This window comes from Melanotaenia boesemani, chromosome 15 (genome assembly GCF_017639745.1).
Source record: "Melanotaenia boesemani isolate fMelBoe1 chromosome 15, fMelBoe1.pri, whole genome shotgun sequence".
In the NCBI taxonomy this organism is placed as follows: Eukaryota; Metazoa; Chordata; class Actinopteri; order Atheriniformes; family Melanotaeniidae; genus Melanotaenia; species Melanotaenia boesemani.
The window spans coordinates 13,336,955-13,362,366 of NC_055696.1; the positions used below are offsets into that span (position 1 = coordinate 13,336,955).

Here is a 25,412-nt window from a genome sequence, read left to right on the forward strand (position 1 = left end):
TCAACATTTATCAGATTTTGGCAGGTTAGTTAGTGAATCTCATCAATGTGGATGATTGATGCAAGGTATTGACCTTGCAAGGTGCAGACAACTGATAGTACACTCCCACAAACCAATGCATAAAGTACAAATATATTCAGACATAAACCAATGTCTGTGTGTTTGATTGTTTTTTGGAAGCACAAGCCATGCCAATGTATGCTGCATCCTTGTGAAAATGTGTGCACTGTCTGTGGATTTCTGCCAGACACTGATAGGATGCATGACTACACAAGACCATAGAGGGGACAGGCATCTTCGGTCTAATGACTTTCAGCAGTTAGTGAGAAAATAAAGACAAAAAGATGTGATAACATCACACTGAACTCAGGCGCTCTGTAGCAGAGAAGGATGAATAGTGGCACACTTTCATGTCTGATTGTGTAACTGGAACAATGTACACAACCAGTGTGTGTCATAACAGATCATATGGCCAAATGCTTCTGTGACTATTCATATGACTGACAGCTAAATCCCGTCACAGGTCTTTTATGTGCTATGTAGCTCAAATAATATAGACCAGCAAGACCTATGTGGTATAATGATGGTCTTGAATCTTATTGTGTTTTTGATTATGTTTGATCTAATATTTGTTTAAAGACTATATTAGAAGGTTGGTTAGTAATGTCACTACATGGTTTTGATCATTTACCTGTAGGTGTATTATTCTAGCCACATTCTAGCCACATTTACAGGGTAAAAAAATGGAAATAGTGTAAAGATTACCAATACCCAAGTATGCCCAGGGTAGCTTTAAATGATGTAACTTAAAAAAAAAAAAAAAAAAAAAAAACGTGTCAAATGATACAACAATGCTGGTTATTAATCCAGATTTCCAGCTCCATATGTGTGAGTTCATATAAAATGGGCCAAGCTGACAACAGATAACTAATCACAATTGTATTTTTCTTGCAGGCTGAAAAAGCAACACAATTACTGCAGCCAAAGCAGGGAGGAAAGATGATCATTTACACCTTCACAAGTGCAACTATGTGAATTTGCAAATGAATAAACTGATCAATACCACTGCAACATCATTAAAGCATGGATAGATCTAGATTGTGTATTTTATTAAATGAGTGTTGCTGGTGCATGAGAAAGATTAATCAGTCCTAATTCTGTCAGATGCAACGCCAGATTAGATTATCTCAGCACCTTATAAAGAACAAAAAAGCACCAGTCGTTAGATTCATTATATATGTCCAAGTCCATTTTCTTTCATTCTGACACGGAAAATTAAAAAAGGTTTTCCACTGTCTAGTGATTTTAATTAATAATGTGGGTTGAATATGAATGTACAGACATCATATGATGCAATTTTGCAAGTTTAATATGCTGCACACACATACACTGCAGCAGGACATCTTTTACAATTTAGAAGTCATTGTAAAAAAAATAAATAAATAAAATAAAAAAAAAATCAACATTTAAATTATTAATAGTTCAAAATCTTTAAATCCCAAAGTTTAGGTTAGTCATTGATTTAGGCTACATAAGTATTCCCTTATAATGACATACAGCATGTTTGATGAGAATGAAGACTAGTAAAACTCAGACAGCACAGTCCATCTTTGAGAGACCCTCACTCTCCACAAGTGATGTCTTTTTTTATATATATATTTTATTTTCATCTCCTAGGAGAACTGATTGATCAGGAGGTGGCGTTTTTGCACTTTTTCATCTCTTATCTCTAAATCTAACCTGTTCTGTAGTGGTTTTGCTTTCCAGTACAAGTTACCATGATAATGCAAACCGGTAAGTCAACCAATTTCTTGATACCAAAAATTTTAAGCTGAACCTGAAATTTACTCAATAAGCCATTAATCCTGCTTCAGAGTACAGGTCCCTGGTGTTAAGAGTTCCCTCGAAAGTGAGATACAATTTTCCATGTATCTAAAATGAAAGCTGTATATATGTAAACATGTAAACTCAATGCTGCAAAACCTAATCATAGGATAATAGTGTGCAAAGAGTGTGCATGTAAATGCGCTCAAGCATGACCGAGGTAATTTAAGTAATGAGAAACTCTTGTTATGCTACATTATCAAAAAGAGGTGCTTCACATCTCACAATGGAGAAAGACTGCTGTATTTATTAGGAAAGGGTGGTTGGAAGGCATAATTTAAGGTTTATAAATGTATCCTTTATGTGTCTAAGCAAAATGAGAAGACTGTATGTGTTAAATGTAGACGTGTAAGCAGGAGGGGAGTGTAGAAAAAAATTCTAGCAGTGCCTCACAATTTGTTTGAGCCTCTAGTATTTATAATCACATAAATTAATTGTAAATTGACTGTGACATGTAATTTGGTAATATTACCTTAATCCAGTCAATTACCATAAATTTAACAAGAGTGAAATGAGGACGAGCTTGCTCATGCTCACCTTTCTGCTCTTTAAACTGTGGCCCAGTTGCTGAGTAGGTCGCAGGATCCCATTCAGCAGCTCTGCCTCTACTTCTTTTTTTTAACCATTCATTCATGCTTCAACAAGTCACTAAGCCAGGCAGGGGGAAAGGTCCCTTTCATTTACAGTGGAGCAGAATAGCCACGTAAAGATCGATATTTGTAAAGAAACACCACACTGTGCAGATCACCTGTCTGTGGATAAACTGGCTTCTCTCCAATTTACAATTTTGCAGAAAAAGACAGTAATTGTTTAGATTGAATGAATGGTGTCATGAAAAAAAAACTATATTAAAACCCCTTGGATGTGATTTCATTAGATGACAACCCTGTCACCGGGCTTTACATCCTCCGCATGCCTCACACACATGGAAAGAATGAGGTCTGCATACTTGCTTTTGCTGATACCAGGCCTCCAGCATCCAATTATTTCACTCCTTTAAATGCCTTCACAGCAAAACCCCTTCAAAGGCCTGTTCCCTTTTTCTCTCAGAGTAGAACGTGATTTCACTCTTTTATATCCTCGTGGCCCCCCCTCTCTAGTCAGCACTGCGTAGAATGCAATTCACAGTCTCTAAATGTACCCCTGTCCTGTCTCCCCTATTACTCTAATCTGAGTGCCGAATGCTGTGGGACAGTTAAAACAGATGGGAGAAACACTCTCAGGGCGCCGTGACTTAAAGAGTTAGCAAACTCATCTCCTGGCAAATTGAACTCCCTAAATGATACTCATTCTCCCAATTCTGATAGTCCTATGGCTGCTGGATATCATGCAGTGATAAGGCCCTGTGTGGGGAGCCTCATCCACTTATCTCCATCACTCTGCTTTAGTTCTTTGAAAATCCTTTTTTATGTGTAGTCATAATCTCATCCAAGCAGATCCACCATTGCCACTGAAACAGTCTCTGCAGCAGCAGGCATCTAAGGTGATTTCCAAATAGTAAAACTTTCCTATTTTTGTTACTGTAGAACACACGGTCCTCTTTATTTCAGTATATTTTTCATAAGATTTAGTAATTACAAACAAGTGGTGAAATGCAAAGCCAAGAACAGTTAATCTATCATGTGTTAAGATGTGATCATCCTTGAAAGTATGTTTCATAGTTAATTATATAAAAATAACTCGCTATACAAACTTCTGAGCTTGGCCTGAACAGGCTCCAACTGCTTATCTGTAGATGTAAACTTAAACGTTTTTTAACTAAAGTTGTGAAAGTAGGATTTCACTTGCAGTGAATTATTTTTCCATTTACGTTTGCTTAAAGCAGCACTAAAGAAGTGTGAGAACCTTAAAACTATATTTTATTGACTCATTTTGATAGCACTCAGCAATTTATAATGCACATAACTGGATCTGAAACTGTCCTGGAGTACCAGAGGGTTCAGAAACTGCAGCTCTGAACTTTAATTTCCATCCCAGAAGAACACAATTTTTCTCTTTTGTTCATTGTTAGTGTTTGGCTTGTTCATCATCGATATCACAGTATACAAACAAATGCAATCAATTTACATCGAGTGAGATTACCCTGTATGTATGTATGTGGGAACAGAACACAAACTAAACCAAACTAAAAGAACAGAACAAAACAGAGCCCAGGTGACCTCCCAGCCCAAGCCTGGGAAACACCCCGAGTTTAGGCTGGTGAAGCTCTTAAGTAGGAGGCAGAGCAGATCAGGCCCAGGTATGGCTCGTGCCACTTAATTCCAGACAGCGCCTTCAACACAAACTCAAAACAGGTGGTGAGGCCCTCACATTATAGACAGTTATATCCTCCAACAGTAGTGGGACTCCAAGAGCTAAATGGCAAAAAAACGAGAGGATAATCCAGTTCTATGTTAAATATGGGAAAACAGTGATGGGAAATAACCCAATTCCATGCATTTACTCATGTACAACACATGAATGTAATTCCAAGGTAGCTTATTTGAGAACTTTTATTTTTAGCTTTTTATATTTGATCTACAATTCAGAGGGAAACACTGCACTCTGTAACCTTTATTAAACCACGAAAAGAGATTTTTCAAATAATTTCTGAGAAAATCTTGTAAAACAATAAGTGAATAAGTGAGTAGGAATAAGTGGAAAACAACATTCCACTTATTGCTCCTGAATGCAAGCAAACCGAGTAGTTGTGATTTGCAACTGTAGAAAAGTAGTTTTCTAAAATACTAAAGTGGAGCCAATTAGAGAATAGTTTGTCACAAGGAAGAATATACGCCATCTTTAAAGTGGCAAGAGAAGGAAGCCACTGAAGGTGTTTTGGTTGTCTAAAGTCTAGACTATCATAAAGAGAGAAGTCGTGGGCGACACAAGTGGATTGTTTTTCCTGCTGAGAGCTCAAAGACAACAGAATTAGAGAAATATACAAAACCTTCTTTCTGTGATTTACTATTATACATGATTCTTTGGTTGTTCTCATGCAGATAAAGACCAATGAGATTCCAAAGAAATTACACACAGTGAACTAGAAAAGGTAAACACCTTTGACTGGTGCTATGAAGAAACCTACAGAGTAAAAGTAAAAACTGTTATATTTGATTTGTGTAAGTTTACATTTGTTTGTGATATTTACTTCCAGTTAACATGACTCCCAGTTGCCAATAGTGGTGAAGACATTGTTGTATTTTAGTATGGTATCTGTCTAGAGGTTTGTGTCAGCAGAGATGTGTTTACATGTAAATGGATGCGTTCATTTGAGCATTAGATGCTGAATGGGTGCACCATTTAGCCGATATATTTCACCTACATCTGTTTCTAGAGCCCCTGCAGTTAATAATTTTTTCTTCATATGATGCTGTTTAATTCAGAAGTGAGAAGGACCTTTCTGCAAATGATGAAAAGCATAGCCAGGCTCCTGTTTCTCAAGAACAGTTTTACCATAATGCACTAAACAGCTTTCTTTTCTTTCATTTTTTTAAATATATGTAGGAATGACTGATGCTGTGGACATGCATGATAGAGCATGTTAAAGACTTTAAAACCGTCCTGCTCACTCTACCTGCCTCAGCACGCACATGGTGAGTTTGTTTTGTTTTTATGTGTAAAGGCCAAGTCCAGAAACCACTGCTCAATGTGTGTGACCTTCAAGGCCTCAAACAGCACTGCATGACATATCCTATCATGCTGCTGTAATTAGAAGAGTCACATGTGCTTGGGAAAACCACTGACTCCAGAAATGTAACCTGAAACTGTATTATACTAGGAGGAAGCCATATATCAACTCTGCACAAAAAAGTACCATAAAGTTCTCAAATTCTTAGATGGATGTTATGTTGTTGGATGAGTGTTTCAGCTACATTTAGTCAAAACAGGCATGAGACTAGGTGTAGAGTTGAGAAAGACCTTCCTAACAGTTCTCAGCAAACTGTGTAAAAGCCAACACTTCTGATGGTGTAAGGAAACATCAGCTCCCATTGGGTGACTTTAAAGGTGCCATTAATGCAGATGCATATATGCTGAACATTTGGAGTGACATATGCTACTATGAAGTTTTTTTTCCAGAATGATTAAAGTTATTTCACCAGGAGCATGCCAGACTTTATTCGGCATGATGTAGAGGCTAAGCCAACGCTTAAAGCCACTGAGATGCTCCACTCTGGTATTAATAAGCTTTGCACACCCTTTACCCTGCTGTTGTTAAATGTTACTTATATACTTATATATTATATTATATACTCAGGGCAGTATCCTATAAGATTCTGTACATTCCAAAACTAGGTCTTGGATTTTCTGGACTGTGCATTTGCAACTAACTTCTTTTTCGACAGTGATAAACTTTAGCAAATAGGTTCACTTTATCAAGACAATGCTATATTGTGTCCTTATGTCTATGCATTGATTATAAAAATTGTGGTATGGCTCTGTACAAGCTATTAATAATTATACAGAAAACATCACATAGATAATTTCTCATCTGACAGCTGTGGTTGCCTAAGACGACTGAACTTTTCTAGTTAATCTTCAAGAAATTCATGATCTTCAGCAGACCCAGCCTAACAGGCTTAGATATCTGTCAATACCAGCATGAGGTTTTCAGTGAGCTATCTCAATGACCATCAACCAAACTAGAACCACTTTAGTTTTGTATAAATTAAATTTACTTGACATTTATTTAAGAGTGAACAACATAAAAAAGAACATTGTGGTTTTTTTAGGGTCATGCAATGTCCAGTTAGGATTCATATCATACACTCAGTTTTACATCCATATGGACAAATGGGCCACCTCTGTACAGTAGAGAGTAAAGTGCATTTTATTTATTTATTTACTTACGAAATTAAGCTTTACAAGGACAACTTCTATTAAATAAACTGAAACACAAAGGACACATTAAATACAAGAGTTGGAAGCAGAATCCGTAAAATAATAAGTCATTTTGATATATTAAACAATCATATTTGTAATTAAAATGCATGTATTCTCTTTCTCTAGGCCACCTGCTTAGGCCTTAATAGCTATCAGTCTTGTATCCAAAGATCTTTATCAATATTAACATGTATGTGCGTTAGAGTTATCCACAGTTATTCCAATGCAGATATACTTTATGATTCCAATGTAGATTCATATAGAGCTGAAATATTTGGGGGATTGGGGTGTGATGTCTTGACAATAATTTGTCAGAGCAGAGGTGCAATATCAATGTTAGTCAATAGAGGGTGGAGTTTCCCTCCCATATGAAAGATACCTGCTGGAGAAGGGGTCTTTGTACAGATTTTACAGTTACCTCGATTAGGTGAGATCAAAAATAATTTTCAGCAACTATAAAGTCAAAAATGATTTCCATCTGAGAGCTTTGCTCTCCAGGATTCTGCTGGGGCTCATCAATGTGCTGAGGAGGGATACCAAACCAAAGTTTTCTGGCCACATCAAGAATTAGATTAGATTTAGTTTATTATATTTTCACATGGCTTTTTAAGAGGAATTTCTATATGATAGTTACTATTTAGTTGAGCAACATGAAACATTTGTAGACCTGATAATATATAATTTTAGAATTTAAAAAATAAAATCTATTTTAACCCTTTAAGCACCGGAGTTTTTTAAAGGTTTTTAAGACATACTGTAAGTGATTAAAATGCTTACTCATCTAATTTCATATTGTGGCATCACAGGTTGGCAGATGCATTAAATTCCATAACTTTCACCATGAACTGTGACTTTCAGGGCGGCCGACTGCTGACGGCCGATTCATGTCTCCCATCACGTTTAAACCTGCTGCTTGTCACAATTTTGCGACTTTGGTGCCTAAAAAGGTTAATTGTGCAAGTCACTTTAGCAGGGCTATTCAGTTTGGTCCCACATGGGCAGCAGCCCTACAAGTTTTCAGCGTCTCCCTGCTCCAACTAACCTGACTCAAATTCAGCCAATGAAGCTCTGCACAAATACTCATTCATTTCAGTCAGGGAGACACTGAAAACATTTAGGTATATTCTAATTAGCCACAAAATTAAAACCACTGACAGGTAAAATTAAGAACTTTTTGTTTTATAAACACACCACTGTGTATTTGTTCCTTGCAGTGTCCTGGAAGGAGGAAAAGCTTCCTAGTATTCACGTTACTTTACCAACATAAATGTTTTCCCAAACTAGTCTGACTCACAACAAAGTGGGCCTTGTAAAAACTGCTTAGAAAAGATAGTTCACCCAGTGTATATAGCCAATATTGCTCGGTAGGACTCGGTTATTCTGCAAAAATCATCATCATCAATCAGACGTCAGATTGCCTGTCAACTTTTTATTGATATTCAAATGCAGATTACAACAGGTTTTTAAGAATGTTGTTCTGAGGATTGTGTGTTTACAGACACATAATGGGCAAGACTTATTTTCAAATAACCCGAGATAAAACCTAATGAGTGTACAAGCATCACACAAAACAGATACATTACTGCGTCAGTGTTGTAATGAAATGATATACACTACACAAGTTGAGGTTACAAAGCATTGGCATAATAACTCAACAGACAGCTGTAACAGTATTTATACCTTTCGTACGATTCCAGATATAAAATCATTTTTTCACACTGGACTTTAATGTGGTTTGAAAATGGGAAAAATAAACATTGCCAAAAAAAGAAAAACCCAATAAAAAACAAACAAAAAAAAAAACCCAACCCCAAATGTAGACCTTGTGAAATGTCGTGGAGGATTTATAGAGCAAATAAATAAGGATAAAAAGGAAACTCAAGCACATTTGAACAGAATATTAATTACACAAGACCAAGGTTAGTGTTTCTCAATGACAGTCCCATAATAAACCCATTCTTTTGTCATGTTTCTGTATAGAATTAAATCCATCTAATAGGCTGGTCCACATAAACAAAGATGCAGAATCTCAGGTTGTACAGTTGGCATGCAGCCTTTCTCCCTTTTAGAGCATGAAATCAGAAATGCAACAGACAAGCTCATTTTCTTTATGAGACGCAGAGTATCATCTGCTGACAAAAGTGAAATACTCTAAGACTTATCTTTGCTTAATAGTGGAGCCCGACCGATACGATCAACTGGTATTGTTCTGTTGAAGATAAACTGGTATCAGCCTGTACAACTGTTAATTTAAAAAAGATGCAAAAATGCAAAAATAACTAAACATTTAGGACAATTTAGAAATGGTGTCATCCAATACTTTATTCTGGCCTGTAATATTCCAAAATAAGATCTAAAATATGGTATTAGTTGGGATCTGTTAAACACTGTATCACAAAACTAATGTGATTCCACCAGCAGTGATTGTCTCCAACACTAACCCTGAGACGTGCATGAGCTTAGGTTAAAAATCAGTGAATGTCCTCAGTCTGTCCTGTAAAATAATAAAGGGAACACAACACCAAAGTTAAGCCTAATGCTAAGACATATGAGCACAAAAACAAAGAACACCTTAAAATCTTGAATCATTACAAAATAAAAAATGTTCAAGGCATGTCAGCAGTCTGGAGTACAAAATATAAAGTCTTTAAAATGGCAGAGCTCAAGCTTGAAACTGTAAAACACGTCTCTGAACTGCTCTGATCAGGCTCTAAAAACAATAAAAGGCACCTGTGTGATATCACTTAAGCCAGTTCAAGATATTTAAGAAAGAAGTAAATACAAAAAAAAGCCCTAACACTGAATTCATCATTGTTACACAGTATCACCCCTACACACCGTCTCTGCACTCATACTCGTCAATACTGTATTACACACTCCCTTCAACCAATGAAGATATCTGTAGTTTCCCCTAGCAAGATTCAGCTGTAGCTTCTCAAATCTAATATTTGGGTTTCTCAAAAATTCCTTGTTGATTTGAAATAAAAATAAAAAAATAAAAAAAAATTCCATTTGAGTCTCAAAATGTTTTAAGGCATCAATAACTCAAGATGAGAGATATTTCTATATCTGACCATCTCAAGGCTAGGTATCCCTTACAACCACACAAAACACATGAAATAAAAACTTGTTCATACATCCATTTTCAGCACCGCATCCTGAGTCCGTGTTAGGTATGTCACACAACTATCTTCTTTATATGTAGATAACAGAACTGGCACACATGCTGCAGTGTAGCGGGTGGTGTCTGTGTCTGTTTAAAACAGGTGAAAGGTTTTTATCTTTTATCACAACTCTGTGTCTGTTGTTAGTGTCAGTTAGGTACAAAGAAACCAAACGTGTTGACGGAGCACTGAGTTACAGCCACAAGTGCTTTCCTTCCTGACTTTGAAGAACTGGGATCACACTTCTTCAAAGAAGGCCATCTGAGACATGTAGGCAGAGTTTCGCTGCAAAACAAGACAAGGATTCATTTTATCCACTTTATTTAATATTAAGAGAGCAAATCGATAATTAGCGATTAGTAATGATGAAAGAAATCATACGTACGTTGCTGTGAGGTAAGTAGACAGGCTCCTGGACGTATCCCCTGGCCTCAGTATGGAGGCTGTACAGGTTGGCTTGTTGTTGCTGCTCCTCCAGCTTCAGAGACTCGATCTCCGACTTCAGCTCCTTCAGCTGGTCCTGCAAGTGTTTGCTTTTCTCCATGTACTCCAACCTGTATTTATGCATGTCAAAGCAACTTTATCAAACAGTCGGCATTTCCAAAATGTTGCTACTCAGGATTTTAACCTCCAGCTGACCTCTCTCTCTCAATCTCCATTGACAGCCTCTTCATGTCAGAGTCTTTGAAGTCGAGTCGTGAATTCATAGATGCTGCTTCATAGGTAAAGTCTGCTGGTTCAGGAGGCGCAGGGGGGGTAGAATAAGCTGCTATGAGCTGGAGGACAGGTAAACACACATCAAGAAAAGCATATAAAAGTGCCACACAAGCCCTTTTTAAGTGGTTGAAGCTTCACTGAAAGCACATTGTAGGCACATCAAATTAGCAAAGTTCAGTTACGATCTATTTTCTGGTTGCCTTTCTATTTTCTTATTAGACTTTTGTTGCTAAATAAATTCTTTATGCAGTAAAAAGATCTGCCATTCCTTTTTAAAAATACAAACAAATGAAAATAAAACACTATTTATTTTTTGCCCAAGTAATAATATTCTTTTCTGAACCTCTTAAAATAATCTATTAATGAAAGTCACACATTTGAACTCTAACTTTTTTGAGTCAAGTTTGGTGATGCAGACGGTGTTCACTTTAGCTTTCAAATCACCTTTAAACACTGCAGCTAATCAAAGGCCTTTAGTAATTAAAATAGGTGTATTTAATAGCAGTCACATATTAGAGATTCTGATTTAACACCTAAAAAAAAAACAAAAAAAAAACATGCTAACATGAATAAATAAAGGAATCAGAAAGCGCCCAGCAGTGTTGTCACTGTACCGGGTATGTTGTCTTTGTGATTTCAAGCAGCTTCTGCTTGGCTCTTCGCTCAGCGTCCTTAGCTTCTGTCAGGTCCTGTTTCAGGTGATCTGCTTCCTTTAGCCTGAAAACAAGAGGTTTGGTTTGCTGAGTGCTGATGAGACAATAGTGATATTAATTTATGGTAAATGTTGGGATACTATAGGAATGTCCATTTCTAGTCCTTTGGGGCCTCTGTCCTGCAGGTCTTAAATGTTTCCTAGCTCTAACATACTTGTCAAGTCTGCGCAGGCTAGTTAATGACCCATTAATTTGAGTCATGAGTTGAAGCTGGGAAACATAAAAAACTTGCCTGGCAGTGGCTCGAGGAGCAGATTTGGACATTTCTGGAATACTATGCACAGGAAACCTATTTTTCAACTTATTATTTTACTTATCTAATATGATGTAAACGTATGACTACTGGTAGTTTTTTTTTTCTTCAAATTTTTAAGATGTGAAACTCCAGTAAAACACTGGACTAAAGAATCCAATTTTATTCATATTTGAGCTCTTTTCTGTCACTCAGTTAGAAGCTGGAAGATTAAAGAACAAATATTCTGTAAGTCTTTAGATTAAATTGCGTGTTTTTTTTTTAACCGTAATATAAAATTAGAAGCATTAGACCCAACATAAACACACACAGGTGCACATTTGTAAACTATGTCCAATCAATTCAGATTGTCCCAGCTGGACCTGCTAGATCATGTTATACATGCATCAAGGATAATCAAGGGATGCACCTGACCACCTGCCACAGCACATGATCTAAATACGAATAGACATTTCTGATGTTTTTTTGTTTTATATATATATGTATATATATATATATATATATATATATATATATATATATATATATATATATATAGTAAATTTGCAAGAATTCTTAAAAACAATTACAAATTTTTTTATTATGGAGTGTAAAAGTAAAAATCCTGAGCAATAACTAAAATTTTAGCCTAAACTGAATCCACAACAAAGCACATTGTACGTGAAGTTTAAAGAATCAGCTCTATGCACAATTGTGCAGATTTTTCTACAAGAATTTAAACTCAAATTTAAAGTATGTCTGATTTATCTGGGTCATATTAAACCTTAGAAACTGTCTACCGGTCATGACCTGGCCTTATACTGCAGCTTATGAAGACACAGCAAGGTGTAGGTGTGCTGATCATGTGCCTTTAGTCCACACAGCACATTAAACTCATTCTTGACATTTTATGTTTGTAGTTCCAACTTTTCAACCAGACATACTTTAAAAATGTTCAAGAATGACAGACCATAATAATAAAAAATAAGTTCTCTAAAGCCTTTCATGTCTCAGAGGGATTTGTATGAAATCTGATAAAGCAATGCCTTTTAAATCAACATTAGTTGGCTACATCCAACTTCATATCAAGGAAAAGTTTCTATTAGCACAACAAATCCAAATCTCGAGCTGTACTGTAGCTAATGCAGGTGCCAGTACTGACAGAAGACAAATGTATGGAATAAAAGGATTATAGTGCTGGTTCTGCTAAAGTGATTTTAATGCTACAGCATAACTGTTTGTTGTAGGTATGATAAAAGGGTGACATCCAGAGGAACTATAGGTGTTATCACATATTAACCTGAACATGGCAGCTTATGCTTTACCTCTGAATCTTTCTGGGAAATATTACAGTACTGTGATTAACCGCAATTCATGTATTTATTTTGAGGTTAATGGATGCTGTCACTTAATTTATGTTAAAAAAAATAAAGACAAGCTGAATGTGTTACATAAAAAGAAAAATTACAGCAGAAAGAGTATTTAATCTAAGGAAACGCTCCAAGTAACACAAGTAAGATTTCAGACCTCCTCTCAGACTGCTCCACCAGTTTTACTGCCAGCTGCTCCGCCTCCCTCATCTTCTGCTCCATCAGCCTTTTCTCCTCCTTGGTCTTCATGGCTGTGACCTCTAACCTCTGTCTTTCCTGCTCAGCTTCTGCAGCCTTGTGGGCCAAAAGTTTGGCTTCTTCTTCAGCAATCTGGGCCTTCTCTGCCAGCAGGTCTGCTGTCTCCTCAGATCGCAGCTGTATTGGAACATTTAATGAGTAATTTTTACAAAATGACTTAAGATAAACCGGGGGCAAATTATATGTTTATGAATGAAATAAGTCTTTATTTATTTGATTTTACATTTGCATTGTGATTTTTTTTTACTGATGAATGTATATTTAGATTTAGGCCATAGGTGTATGCTATATATAAGCAATATAATGAGTGAAGTTACTGGCAAAACAATATTTACGCAGCCCTCTGATGCCCTTTTACGTTAAATCACATTTTCTCTCCTCCACTATTTTCTTGGCCATGAAGTCATGACTCATATGAACCAAAATAAAAACCAGAGACGCTTTTCTTAGATGTCAAAAACACGTCATCTTTAACAGCATTGCATTTTAAACATATAATGGTCACTAATAGTCTGGAATGTATGTTACTCCATGACAATACGGTGAGTTGCTGTTACAGCCTGAGTAATGCTCTAGTATTTCTTTAAAGTAAAATTAAAAGTAACAAGACATCATGACAGACGCTGAAGACAGATAGTAAAATGCATCATTTTAACTTTTCCCTCCTCTCTGCGTTCCTATCGCTCCTCCTTAAATGTGTCTCAAAATACAGCTGATGGAGTGATGAACGCTCCTTCTGTATTCAAATATTTTGCACACTTATGTTATTTCTGTGGTTACTCACTGGCTTTTAAGTTGTTGGCTAATGCTATGCTAGGTTGGGATCACAAATATGTTATTGCTAACATAAACAGATAAGGCTACTTTAGCAACGCAATGTAACTGTAAAGCATGACCGACACGACATACGTGTCACTATCATGACACCTGGCAAACTGCTGCTCTAGGTACTGACAGCTTGTGAGGACTGAGGATTTAATGGTTTCAGAGCTCCATCTAGTGGACAAATGGCACAACATCCTTCTGCATGACTCCCAACGATTCACAGCATTTACTGTTTAATGAGAAATTAAGAATATATCTGGGACTATAATAGGTTGGGCTGTAATAAATACCATGTTATTTATTTATTTATTTGATAAATTTCTGTCCTGTAAACCTGCTGTTTAAACAAAAGGTTACTTAAAAGTATTAAAAAAATAAACAATCATCTGATCTAAAAGACGAAGGTCTCACCAGTGCCTCGTTGGCCAGTCGTGCTTCGTCCTGCAGCTGGAAAAGTCTTCGTTCCATCTCCTCTTTTGCTCGTTCTGCTTCCTCCCTCATTTGTTTCTCCCGTGCCAGGATCTGACGCTCCATCTAGATGGCAACCAAGAAACAATGTTAAACTCAAGACAATGAACAGGGAATAAAATCATTTTGATTGCCCACTGTGTTCACTTCCTCTAATATACCATTCTCAGTGTTCCAAAAAAGGTGCATAAACACTAGCCTTCTTTCGGGCTTTCTCCTCTTTAGCTTGAGCCTTCATCTGCTGCACTTCAATTGAGTCCACCTTCCTCCTCCTCATGAACAGATCGTGATTACCAATGCACAACTGCAGGATCTTTATACAAGACAGATTATTTACTGTACACGGTGTACCTTTCATGTGACTTGGTAAAAAATTGAACATTAGGATGGACAAAGAGGAAAACCAACCAGTTTGTTGACACGCAGCTGGGATGAGTAGAACTTGAAAACATCTTTCTTCTTGTCCAGGGGTTTGATTGTGAACTGTCAGGAGGGAAAGTTAAAACATTTAATTCAGTCAACATTGATGCCTTTACAATAAAACTGTAAACTAGTTAGCAGCTGAATGCAGATATATGCTTTTTATTACAGGACACTTCATCATGACATGGAGCAAACTGTTGCAAACATCTGAATCAAAATAGATATTTTTTTCCTCCATGCATTTCACAACTGGTATATTTCTGTGGGGAGCAGCAACAATAATTTTTTATACATTCGGGACATCATTCCTATTATTGATTCTCCCCTATTGGCTGAAATCAGTTTATTTAACACTGAATTTTCCGGTTTGAGAGAATATTTTTGCACAAATTCATTGTAATAATACATAAACATTTTACAACTGAAATAGAAAACATGGTGACTTCTTGACAGCAAGAAGTAGTGTTTTTCACTGAAAACAACTGTCACTACTAATCATTGCACTGGACTATATTATTTGCTGGCTATTCTCACTCTTACTGTGTATAGCTGAATACCTCCTTGTATAAGTCTTGTAGATATTGAAATTTTTATACTGTTTTTTATTTTCTTTGCTACCATAAGAAGCACAATGCTAAATGACTGTACTGCTGCAACACCTAAATTTCCCAGCTTATCTATCTATCTATCTATCTATCTATCTATCTATCTATCTATCTAGTGCAGGTTTTTACAAGTGTGTTAACCAGGGTAACACAAAAAAGTGGCATTGTGAGCAAGTGTACAGCACATAACAAAAGTACATATGAAACTTGGTTTGAATTTTTGACATCAGAATGGACCCACACAGAAATGAGTGGATGAAGAAGATTACATCATCCGACACAAAGAAACTAGAAACTGGTCAAACAAATAACCGTAACTCAACTTAGGCAGCAAGTAAGTGATGAAAGCAAACAAATAAGTGAACCCCGAAACAAGAGTTTGGGTTGTATTGTACCATGAGACTAAAGAAAATCTGAATCCATGCTTGCCTTTTCAGCAATGTCATTGTAGTAGTGTAGTTTCCAATTTTAAATTAGCTTGTCTGAACAAAAACAAAACTGCAATAATATCTGCTGCTTGCTATTACCTCCTTTTCACTGTAAGAGATATTCCTGATTCCACTCCACGGGAAGGACTTGTTGGGGTTAAGTTTGCTGTTGGGGCTGTAGATGTGAAGTCCCTGTGCATCGACTCCAAGTAACAGGTCTGTGTCCCTCTTATTTTGCTGTTGATGTGAACCAAAATGACAGCAACGATAAAAGCTGCATTTTTAATGGTGACATGTAAAATGAAACATTGTGTCACAGCTACTAACACTCACTGTAATGGCGAAGTAGCTGACACCGTACATCTCAAGGTCCTGAGCAATCTTTAAGTATTCCATCTCAGCTTCATCCCTGTACAATGTGAGGATGAGGATTATTTATATCTCATCACACCTCACACACAAAATATTATCATACCTTTTTTAAAGGTGTTAACTTGTTTTCACATGTTGTCTTTGAGCATTCAAACCTACCTGGCGATGCCTCTGTGTTCAGCATACCAAGCTGTGATCTTCTCCTCCCACATGTCGGCCGTCATTTGGTACTGCATCAGAACCTGGGAAATGACAAAAAAATGCAGGGACAATATTTTATATACACTGAACACACAGACACCAGCAAACACTGACTACCAAATAAAACTGTTTTCACACAAATCTGCCCGTAGTGTTGTGCACACACCCTTTTAGGCAACAGCTCATCTTGTGCCAGGAAGCCAGGCTTGTGAAAGTTTGGGTCGTAGTCCCCATACTGTAAATAAGGTTGACAATAAAGCAGATCAAGAACAAGAAATACAGAAAAACATGCTTCTTACTGGAAAACTAAAACATATATTTACAGGATATTAAACAAGCTGTTAATTTAGAATTCAAATAAAGCCTCAAATGTAAAATTTTAAGTTTAGCTTTAAGAGATAAAAAAACACAAGTCAGTACAACTAATTTAACAATGAGCAGTCTTCATACCTTTGCTTGGACAGCATAGGATGCCAGCAGAACTGAGGCCTCAGGGGAACAGAATATCTCTTCATCTAATATCTGTTTTTTCACCTAAAGAAGAATTTTAATAAGATGTGTTAAGATACTGAATTACACAGTATCACACCTCTTTAAAGCATTTGTACAACAAAAATAAGACACATATTATTATTTTAAAAGGAATGAAATGGGCTACACTACCTGTAAGAAGAAGAGGTGTTGAGTAATTTCTTGGACCAGTTCCTCCTCTACTTTTTCAGGAAAAAATTTGGCCAAGAAATGAAACGTTATGGGCGAGTCCTTGGGAACCTCTTGGTCCAAAACCTTCATGAACAAATAAATAACAGAAGAGTTGAAGAAAAGAGAGCAACATTATGTGCTAGAAAAATTAACTTTTACTTAAGTGTTATGCCATGATCACTGTCACTTGGAAAAAACTAAAGTATTTATCAGTTGATATTTTTACAATTTAAAACAATCCACTGAAGTGATAAATTAGGAAACAATAACAACTTTTACTTACTCGTTTCTCTGGTTTTAGCCAGGCGTAAGTGTCCTTAACTGTGTATCTCAGTCCAAAAAACCAAGTTTCCCTTAAACCAACAGTGCGGCACACCAGATCAAACAGATCTTTTCCTTTCCATTTAACCTGAGAAACACATAAATAAACATATCAGTGAGCTAAGATAGTGAAAGCTAAAGCATACACCTGCAGTTGCTATTCTGGGTCAATTTTCAGTCATCAGAGCTAAAGAAAACATTTTTTGTGCCAGCATGTTAGGTCGAAAATTTCAGCAGCACCACTGAAGCTGACATGTCAAACACGTCTCTATCTTAAATGCATTTCAGTGTGTCTTTATAGAGAACAGAAACTCTTTCATCATATGTAAGGATGTCTTGGATTTTACTGTTATTTCAGCTTCTTTTGTGGACCCGTTTTAGACATCTGCCTTTAAAATGCTGCTGACTGACAAGGTGCAACTCCATTTGTCCTTTCAGAGTTTATGCTTCTTCTCGATGTAGATCTTTCAGTGTGTTTTGTGTTTCAGGTTTGTGATCAGGTATGCAAATCAGTTTTCCTTGAAAATGTTTGGCCACACTAAGAACTATATGTACAGTACATGGCACTTCTTTAACATGAAACTAACTGCAGTATCATTGTTTTTCCCTGTTCTGTAACTGATTATAGTGGCACAGGGGGCCTGAATAATCTTTTATTTAAAAAATATACATTTTTTTCCCTTAATCTCAAGCTCAGACTAATTCTAGATTATTTCTTGTACCTGAAAGGCATTTCACCACATTTAAAAAAAGACTGTATCATGACCGTATGAAGCTTTGATTAGCATATCATTTTTTTTCTTTTACTTGAGCTGCACACCATATGTGTGCACTTTTACTCTGTTAAAAGTAAAAGAAAAATCACACTATTTTCAGCAACTAACACCTGATGAGTGTAGATGCAGTTGACTGGTCAGAAAAGATCTAATGAGTCAGCGCCTGAGCAGCCACTGAGGTCTACTTAATGATTTCCTTGGGGAAACCCTGACAAAAACTTTTTCAAGAAGATTGAATGTCATGTATCAGGATCCATATGTTCTTTTTTTTGTTGTTGTTGTTTTTCATTATTATCACAACAAAATCGCTTTGCTCTTTTCCTTTTCTCCCCAGATGTAGTGCATCTGCACTATTCCTTGAATAAGGTCTTGAGGAATTCTGCACATCGTGACCTAAACAAATCATAAAGAACATCATCTGAACATGTCAGCCCTTCTTTCGGTGTGCTTACCCATGAATAGGGGTTGGCTGATTTCATGAGAGAAAATATAGGATTTCATATACAAATACAGGCATAGAAGAAGTGATTTCATGTTGGCTTGTTTCACAGAGGTAGCATTTAAAAGATCCACAAAGACCTACAGATATACCATACCTCACAACTGAACTCCATTTCAGCATCCATAGTGATAACTTTGACTTTGAAAGTCTTTGGCTGTTTCTTCTTTAATCCGAGAATAGACATCTTGATTTTTTTAAGAAACCTGTAAACAAGAACAGATCTCTGTTTAGAGCCAAGAAAAGCCTTAGCAGTTCAATGTAATTTAAAGTGTAAAGCACTTCGAGAAAAGTTTCTGTAGCCTGTTTATGAGCTATGGAGTGACAAAAATAATGCATCATCAAATGATTTAACAGGAAACAAAACTAAACAAACAAACATGTTTTTCCTTTGTTTAAAACAAGAAGCAACTCGAATGGGAATGAGGCCCATTACCGGGGAGTAAAGTTAAGCTTCTGCCGTCCAAGAAGGCTCAGAGGAGGTTGGGCTTTTGTGTTGGGGTGACCAATGCTAAGCTAACTTCTACCACTAAACAGCGTTATTTTCACACGCTATGCCACAAAAACGGACCAAAACAAGTTGAAAAAAGAGCGGAACGTTTCGAAGATCTCCATAATGAAATATGGCGTATAAATGCCTTGTAGCTATCAGCGGAACAAGTTACCCAAATCTGCTAAATCAGTTGGTTCGAAGTTAGCTGGTTAGCTTAAAATTAGAACGAGTTTCCAGATTTTTTTGTTTTGACTCCAGTCACTCTACAGGTGGGAACATGAATAACAGAACGAGATAACGCTACTGCGCATGTGCAAAACTTTGGCTAACCGATTGCCTACTTCAGTGGTTGTAGGGGTTTATCCAAATTTAATTTGTCCAGAAATGATCTGTCGGACCACTGATGACAAAATAAAGTTGATGAAAACTTTTAGCGCTAAAAAAGTTTTATTTTAAAATACGTGGCTGAAACGTTCAAGAACGCCTCTTTTCCTGATAGTTTTGACTGAGGGAATAGTGGACCTGATTCCTACGTCTGTCGCTTCCTGGTTCGGTCGGCGACTCATGAATGTGTCTCTCTGTAAATGGATGATACTGTAAGCTCTGGAGAGAGAAACTGCCAGTAATAACAGCCAGCTAGGTCAGTGTTAGTAGCTTCACCACTTGTTTTGTCCTTCATATTATTTTCAGTGAGAGGTAGCTGTAGCAACAAGCAAGGCATTTTACAACATTAGAAGAACAGAGGCAAGCAGCGGCATGAAGCGGCTAACAGTGGGACATATTCCTTTCATGTTTGTTTATTTATTTAACCTCGTAATATTACTGTGACGGTGACACAAAAAACATAAAAACAAATTCAATCAAATTAATAAGGAGATTATGTTAGAAGATCACGAACCCAAACATATATTTTAATACAGTTATTTATTGAGTCCATTTTTCTTTTCTCAGACAGGTTTTATATAATGTCAGCTGTGGATAACGCATTTGAAAATGTAAAAGCAATTATCTTATCAGCTCATGAAAGTACCACATCATGGGAAAAAGTGAACTTCTACAACTCCTGGGCGGAGAACTACGATCAGGTGAGAAAAGTGACTTTCAAAGGTAGCAAAGTATTGGCATTGACTTTTTATCATCATCATCATCATCATCATTATTATTATTATTATTATTATTATTATTATTATTATTATTACAAACAAATGAGACAAAAACATATTTGTTTTTTTTTTATTATCATGAAAATGATCTAATGTCACATATCTGAGTGGCACAAATATGTAACATCTTTCAGTGGGAAGACAAACACGCGCAGAAATAATTGCAGTTATTGTTCATCAGTCCTGCACTCCGGCCTGAAGGATGTGTAGTCCACCACTCTCTGCAAAACAGCTTCCACTCAGGGATGTTAGTGGGTTTCCACACATGAACTGCTCTCTTAATGTTCTTACATAACATTTATTTTACTGTCTTGCTGCATTATCCCCTTTTTCTAGATTTACATACTGATTTTGTTTTCCATAGAATTAATTGGTATAATTTTTAATTCATTATTCAATCAGTGGTGGAAAGGTAGTCTGGTCCAAGTGCTGTTAAATAGGCCCAAACCATGATATTACCAACACCATGTTTCAGAGCTGTAATAAGGGCTAATTCACTGAAAGTTAGCTGTAGCTGGGAGGGGTAAACAGTAAGAAAATTTCATAACAAATATAACAGAGTGCTAAAAATGACAAACAAAGAAGCTCAGGTGAAACACACAGACTATAGCTGCAATGGATTTACATAACAAGTCAAATCTTTTTTCTATTTTGACTTTTATATTTCCAAAATTAGGACAAGCTTAAGAATCAACAACAGTGTTGCCCTGTTAAAAACTTAAGGCTTGTTATCCTGAAAAGTTTTACAAACCTTCACTAATTTTAACCAAAATTTTCTTGTTCAGTTTCCCCTATTCATTAAATATATTTCCCTCATCTCTCAGGCTAATTCACATGATCTGTGCCAACATGCAGCCATGCAGCATTTGTGTTATTTAGAGCCATGGCTTTCTTCCTGCACCTCTGCCATTGTTGTTTAATGATCTCCTGATGGCAGAATCACATTTAAACTTTTTTCTTTTTCCTCAAATATGAAATGTTTTAATGTTATGACACGTTTCCACAAATGTGTGTGGAAATCATTGTTATCATTGTTCTCTAAAAAGATGTCATATTTTATTTAATTATATCTTCTAACAAACCATCAGTTTCTGTAACAGAAACTGGTGCTAAAACAGACTTTTCAGTCAAGTCATGTATCCCTGTGATAAAACTGGAACATTTCCCAAACAATAGATACAACAGCAGCATGACACTGCCATCTAGTGGCCATTCAGTGGAGTGATCTTTTAATTTAAAACTACAACTTGTGTCAGTTGAAGATGGTATATTCCACAACAGGAAAAATGTCAGTTTTAGGAAAATCATACAGACTTCAAAAACACTCTTTCTTTAGTATGTTAATAGCTTTTAAAAGGTTAAAAAATGGTAAACGTCAAAGACTTTGACTTTTACTTAAGACTTTTTTTTTAGTTTATTTTAGCATGTGCCTGCTCAGAGTCCTCAGATTGCTGGATGCAGCTGTGTGTATCCAGCTGTGACATGGGGTTAATCATGTTGTGTACAGTAGAAAGTAATTGTCTTTTTAAAAACTACACACTGATTAAATTAGTGGGGTGTGTAACCAACAGGGAAGCACAGAACCTGAACAAACAATACGTCTAACACTTTCTAGTTTACCTGATGTTCACCAGCCTTGTTGAAGTTTGGTGCAACGTCAAGCCGAAATATTTAACTGCACTCTTACAACAGTGGTAGCAGCTGCTAAGTATATAAGATGAAATTTTATTGTTCACATTTCTCTCTTTACTCTTTTTTTTAAAATAGGATGTGGCTGTTCTGGACTACCGTGCACCCAGTCTGGCAGCAAACAGCATCTCATCCCATTTCAGCGTCGCACGAGAAGCAGCTGTTGTGTTGGATGTGGCGTGTGGTACAGGCTTGGTGACTAAACAAGTAAGTAACTCCTGCATTAATTAAGATTTTAGCAAAGACGATATTTACAGTTTTAATAACACCGCATATTTTCATACCTGATAAAAGCCTTTTCTGGAGATGTTCTGTTACTGAGTCTGTAATGTTTGATTTGTTCTGTTAAAATTTGATTAATTTCATTGTCAAAGATACTGATACTTTTATTGAATATCAATAAGCTATTTATTATGCTTTGTTATGTACAGTCATTGTCAATGTCACTAATATGTGTGTCTGTTGCACAGATGAAAAAACATGGATTTGGACATTTTGTTGGTGTTGATGGCAGTGAGGCTATGCTGGACATAGCCAGAGAGAGCGGTTTGTACCAGAACTTGAAACAGTCTATGCTGGGAGAAGATCCATTTCCTGTGCAGTGGGGTAATAAATCTAAAAAAAAAAGTCTAGGTCACATCACCCAGGTCATCGGTCACTGTGACTTGTTTGGTGATCCTCAGGAAACATGATTTTTGTGTCACTCAGCCTGCACTCACACACTGTTATGATTGTTTTATTGTTCGCTCTCTGAACATTTTACTCTTTAGCGTTGGTTCTGCAAGGCACAAACTGTGGTACTACAATTATGTAACTTTGAGCTGTAACTGATTTCTCTTCATCTTCAGCTGATTTATTTGACGTGGTTGTGATTGTGGGAGCACTAAGTATCGGTCAGGTTCCTGTTGGTGTGGTCAGAGACCTGTGCAAGGCCTGCAAGTCAGGTAAGAGTGTGATTGTTGGTCTTATTGTGTTTCAGCTTAAACTATAATTATAAGATGTAACTTAATACCACGATGCGTTTTGTCATCTTTCCACTAGGTGGCTACATTTGCATGACAACCAGAAGTAATCTTGACAATCTTGAATACAAAGCGGCCCTTGAGAGTGAGCTGAAACGGATGGAAGAAGAGGGTCTCTGGTCTTGTGTAGAGGTCACTGAGGTGGACGACTGGGAGAGAGCTGTGTCAGAACAGGAGGATGGCTACATATCTGGTGTAGTTTACCTCTATAAAAAGCTATAACCCAGCGTACAACTGTGTGAGTTTGACTTCACATCAGAAAACATGCAGAATAGCAACGTTCAAGAATATGCAAATTACTTGAGTACAAAGAAATCAAGCTAAATTCACACACAAAGTAAATGAAATATGTTTGTGTGTGGTTTATGACTTCATGTCACAAGTGGAAACATGTATCCAAAAATCTGGTTTTAAGTGATTGTCCTTCTCATAAGCTTTTTCACCACATTAGAAACCTCCAGGTGTTGGACTGGAACAGACAGTTAGCTATGTTCTGGGGACAACTCAGGGGCCCCTGGAGCTGATTGTCCAGGGAAGAAGACTGCCGACATTACTGAAAATAATGGAAGGTTCTTCACACCCTATACACACAGTGCAGTGAGAAAACTGTGTTTAGTTAGAGGATTTTTCAGGTCCACTGTAACATTAAACAGTTCAAGAGGGCATTCCTCTGAGCCGTCACCCTCAACAAGAACTTAAATTAATGATTCTTGTGTGAGATATAATGATTTTTGATCTTAAAAAAAAAAAGAAACAAAAAAAGCTACTACATAAAAGCTTCTCTAAGGGGTTTTCTTTCATTTTTTTTCATATTAATCCACTTGGTAGTGTTTTTATATTATTAATCTGATTAGGCAGAAGTATTTTTATTTGGCCAAACTGGTTTTGTTCACCATCAACCCTCGAGATGTTAGTGTGTCAACATCAGTTTAAATGTTTTTCCAGTGTATCCGTCACTGTGCTGCCAAATATTTATCTAATCCACTCAAACTTGGTGCAGACCCGTCTGACAACTTCACCAAACATGTCAGACACATTTCTGAGGAAAAGTAAAAATGCTAGATTAATTTAGAAGGAAAAATGAATCAATTAATTTAATGTGACACTGAAACACTCTCCACTATCCTGAGCTGCAGAGTTCCAACATCAGCTTCACTCCGTCTCTTTGGGGATCTCTCTAGATTACTCATCCCACCTTGATTTTAAAACCTGTTGCTTATTTTTCTAGCTGTCGCTGAGAAAGTAGTCCTCTGTTGTTCCAAATACATTATCACGAGTCTGGATGAGTCAGGTGTTATTTTGTTGCCTCTGTGCAGGTGTGTGAGAATAACCGAACTGTTCCAGCGAGCAGAAGCAGTGCAGACGTCAAGCCCTGTTTCACATATTATTTGCATGTAGACGTCCAAGCTTAAGTAAAATTTCCTCCACATCACATAAGCAATTTTATGGTTACACAAGCATAGAAGGCATAATTAAGGATTAGTAAATAAATTTTATCAACACATCCAAAACTTGGAAAACAAGGAACTCATGTCTCATCATTCACTGGTTTAATTTTATTTCTGAATATTTTGCAATGGAAATAAACAACGCTCAGAAAAAGAAGCATGTGTCAGCTTTTAAAGAGAGCTGGAAACCATTTATAACCTTCCTAAATGAAAATAAAACATAGTTTACTTCATATACACACAGACACACACCTGCACACACACAGACACTATATTACCATACCTACCTGTTGTCAAAGCTTAGCTTAATATCCTGTTGAGATCCTTAGATCATGTTTACCACATCCTTTAATTAATTAGTCTTTCATTGTTTCTTGTTTTTTGTCTGTTTTGTTCTATTATTTGTTCCACATGTTGTATATGGAACCCCCCCAAAATAAAAATAAAGTTGTCCTCTGAAAAGAGGGGGTGGCGGTGAGCCAATAAAAAGAAGAAAAAAATGTATGGCATACAAATAATCTCTGCCTGTAATAATAAAGTACTTTTTAATTTAATTTAATTTAATTTCATGCTTCATTGACAAGAAATTTAAGTTGGGTGAGGTGTTTTTAACTGTGCCTGTTTTTCGGAGTTTGTGTTTATTTTGATTTTTTCTTCCTTATTAAGCTAAAATAAAAAATCAGTTTTGGTTCAGATAGTTGTGTATCTCTCTATAATACAGAGACATCACTAAGGTATTTCAGTTTCTCCAAAAAAGCCAGGAAAATGTGTTTCTA

At 36.5% G+C, this 25,412-nt stretch overlaps 2 protein-coding genes across 4 annotated transcripts; one reads left to right on the forward strand and one right to left on the reverse strand.

The window, feature by feature from the left end:
* Nucleotides 1–8,022: 8,022 nt before the first annotated feature.
* nf2b (neurofibromin 2b (merlin)) lies at nucleotides 8,023–19,553 on the reverse strand. The gene is made up of 17 exons (XM_042008070.1): nucleotides 19,258–19,553; nucleotides 18,919–19,027; nucleotides 17,509–17,634; nucleotides 17,187–17,309; nucleotides 16,974–17,057; nucleotides 16,690–16,758; nucleotides 16,482–16,564; nucleotides 16,284–16,359; nucleotides 16,050–16,187; nucleotides 14,903–14,977; nucleotides 14,694–14,807; nucleotides 14,438–14,560; nucleotides 13,101–13,318; nucleotides 11,243–11,345; nucleotides 10,551–10,687; nucleotides 10,297–10,465; nucleotides 8,023–10,196 (listed from the first exon to the last, which is right to left on the reverse strand). Exons 2-17 carry the CDS (start codon nucleotides 19,006–19,008, stop codon nucleotides 10,149–10,151), a joined length of 1,776 nt encoding a protein of 591 aa, XP_041864004.1. The 5' UTR covers nucleotides 19,009–19,027; nucleotides 19,258–19,553; the 3' UTR covers nucleotides 8,023–10,148.
* Nucleotides 19,554–19,652: 99 nt separating this feature from the next.
* mettl27 (methyltransferase like 27) lies at nucleotides 19,653–25,063 on the forward strand. 3 transcript variants are annotated; one of them, XM_042008072.1, is made up of 6 exons: nucleotides 19,653–19,954; nucleotides 20,266–20,399; nucleotides 22,245–22,373; nucleotides 22,637–22,772; nucleotides 23,015–23,110; nucleotides 23,208–25,063. In XM_042008072.1, exons 2-6 carry the CDS (start codon nucleotides 20,280–20,282, stop codon nucleotides 23,408–23,410), a joined length of 684 nt encoding a protein of 227 aa, XP_041864006.1. In that variant the 5' UTR covers nucleotides 19,653–19,954; nucleotides 20,266–20,279; the 3' UTR covers nucleotides 23,411–25,063. The 3 variants fall into 3 exon arrangements, with proteins under 3 accessions (XP_041864006.1, XP_041864008.1, XP_041864007.1); XM_042008074.1 differs by having other exon boundaries at nucleotides 22,637–22,712; XM_042008073.1 differs by having other exon boundaries at nucleotides 20,270–20,399.
* The last annotated feature ends 349 nt before the right edge of the window (nucleotides 25,064–25,412 follow it).

Bases quoted from the DNA above. Each gene is read 5' to 3' on its own strand.
- mettl27 (XM_042008072.1), top strand. From the start codon at position 20,280: ATGTCAGCTGTGGATAACGCATTTGAAAATGTAAAAGCAATTATCTTA. The intron at 20,400-22,244 runs GTGAGAAAAGTG...TTTTTAAAATAG, and splicing joins GGGCGGAGAACTACGATCAG to GATGTGGCTGTTCTGGACTA. The intron at 23,111-23,207 runs GTAAGAGTGTGA...TCTTTCCACTAG, and splicing joins GTGCAAGGCCTGCAAGTCAG to GTGGCTACATTTGCATGACA.
- nf2b (XM_042008070.1), bottom strand. From the start codon at position 19,008: ATGTCTATTCTCGGATTAAAGAAGAAACAGCCAAAGACTTTCAAAGTC. The intron at 17,058-17,186 runs GTAGTGTAGCCC...ATTCTTCTTTAG, and splicing joins AACACCTCTTCTTCTTACAG to GTGAAAAAACAGATATTAGA. The intron at 14,561-14,693 runs GCTAGTGTTTAT...GTTGCCATCTAG, and splicing joins AGGAGAAAGCCCGAAAGAAG to ATGGAGCGTCAGATCCTGGC.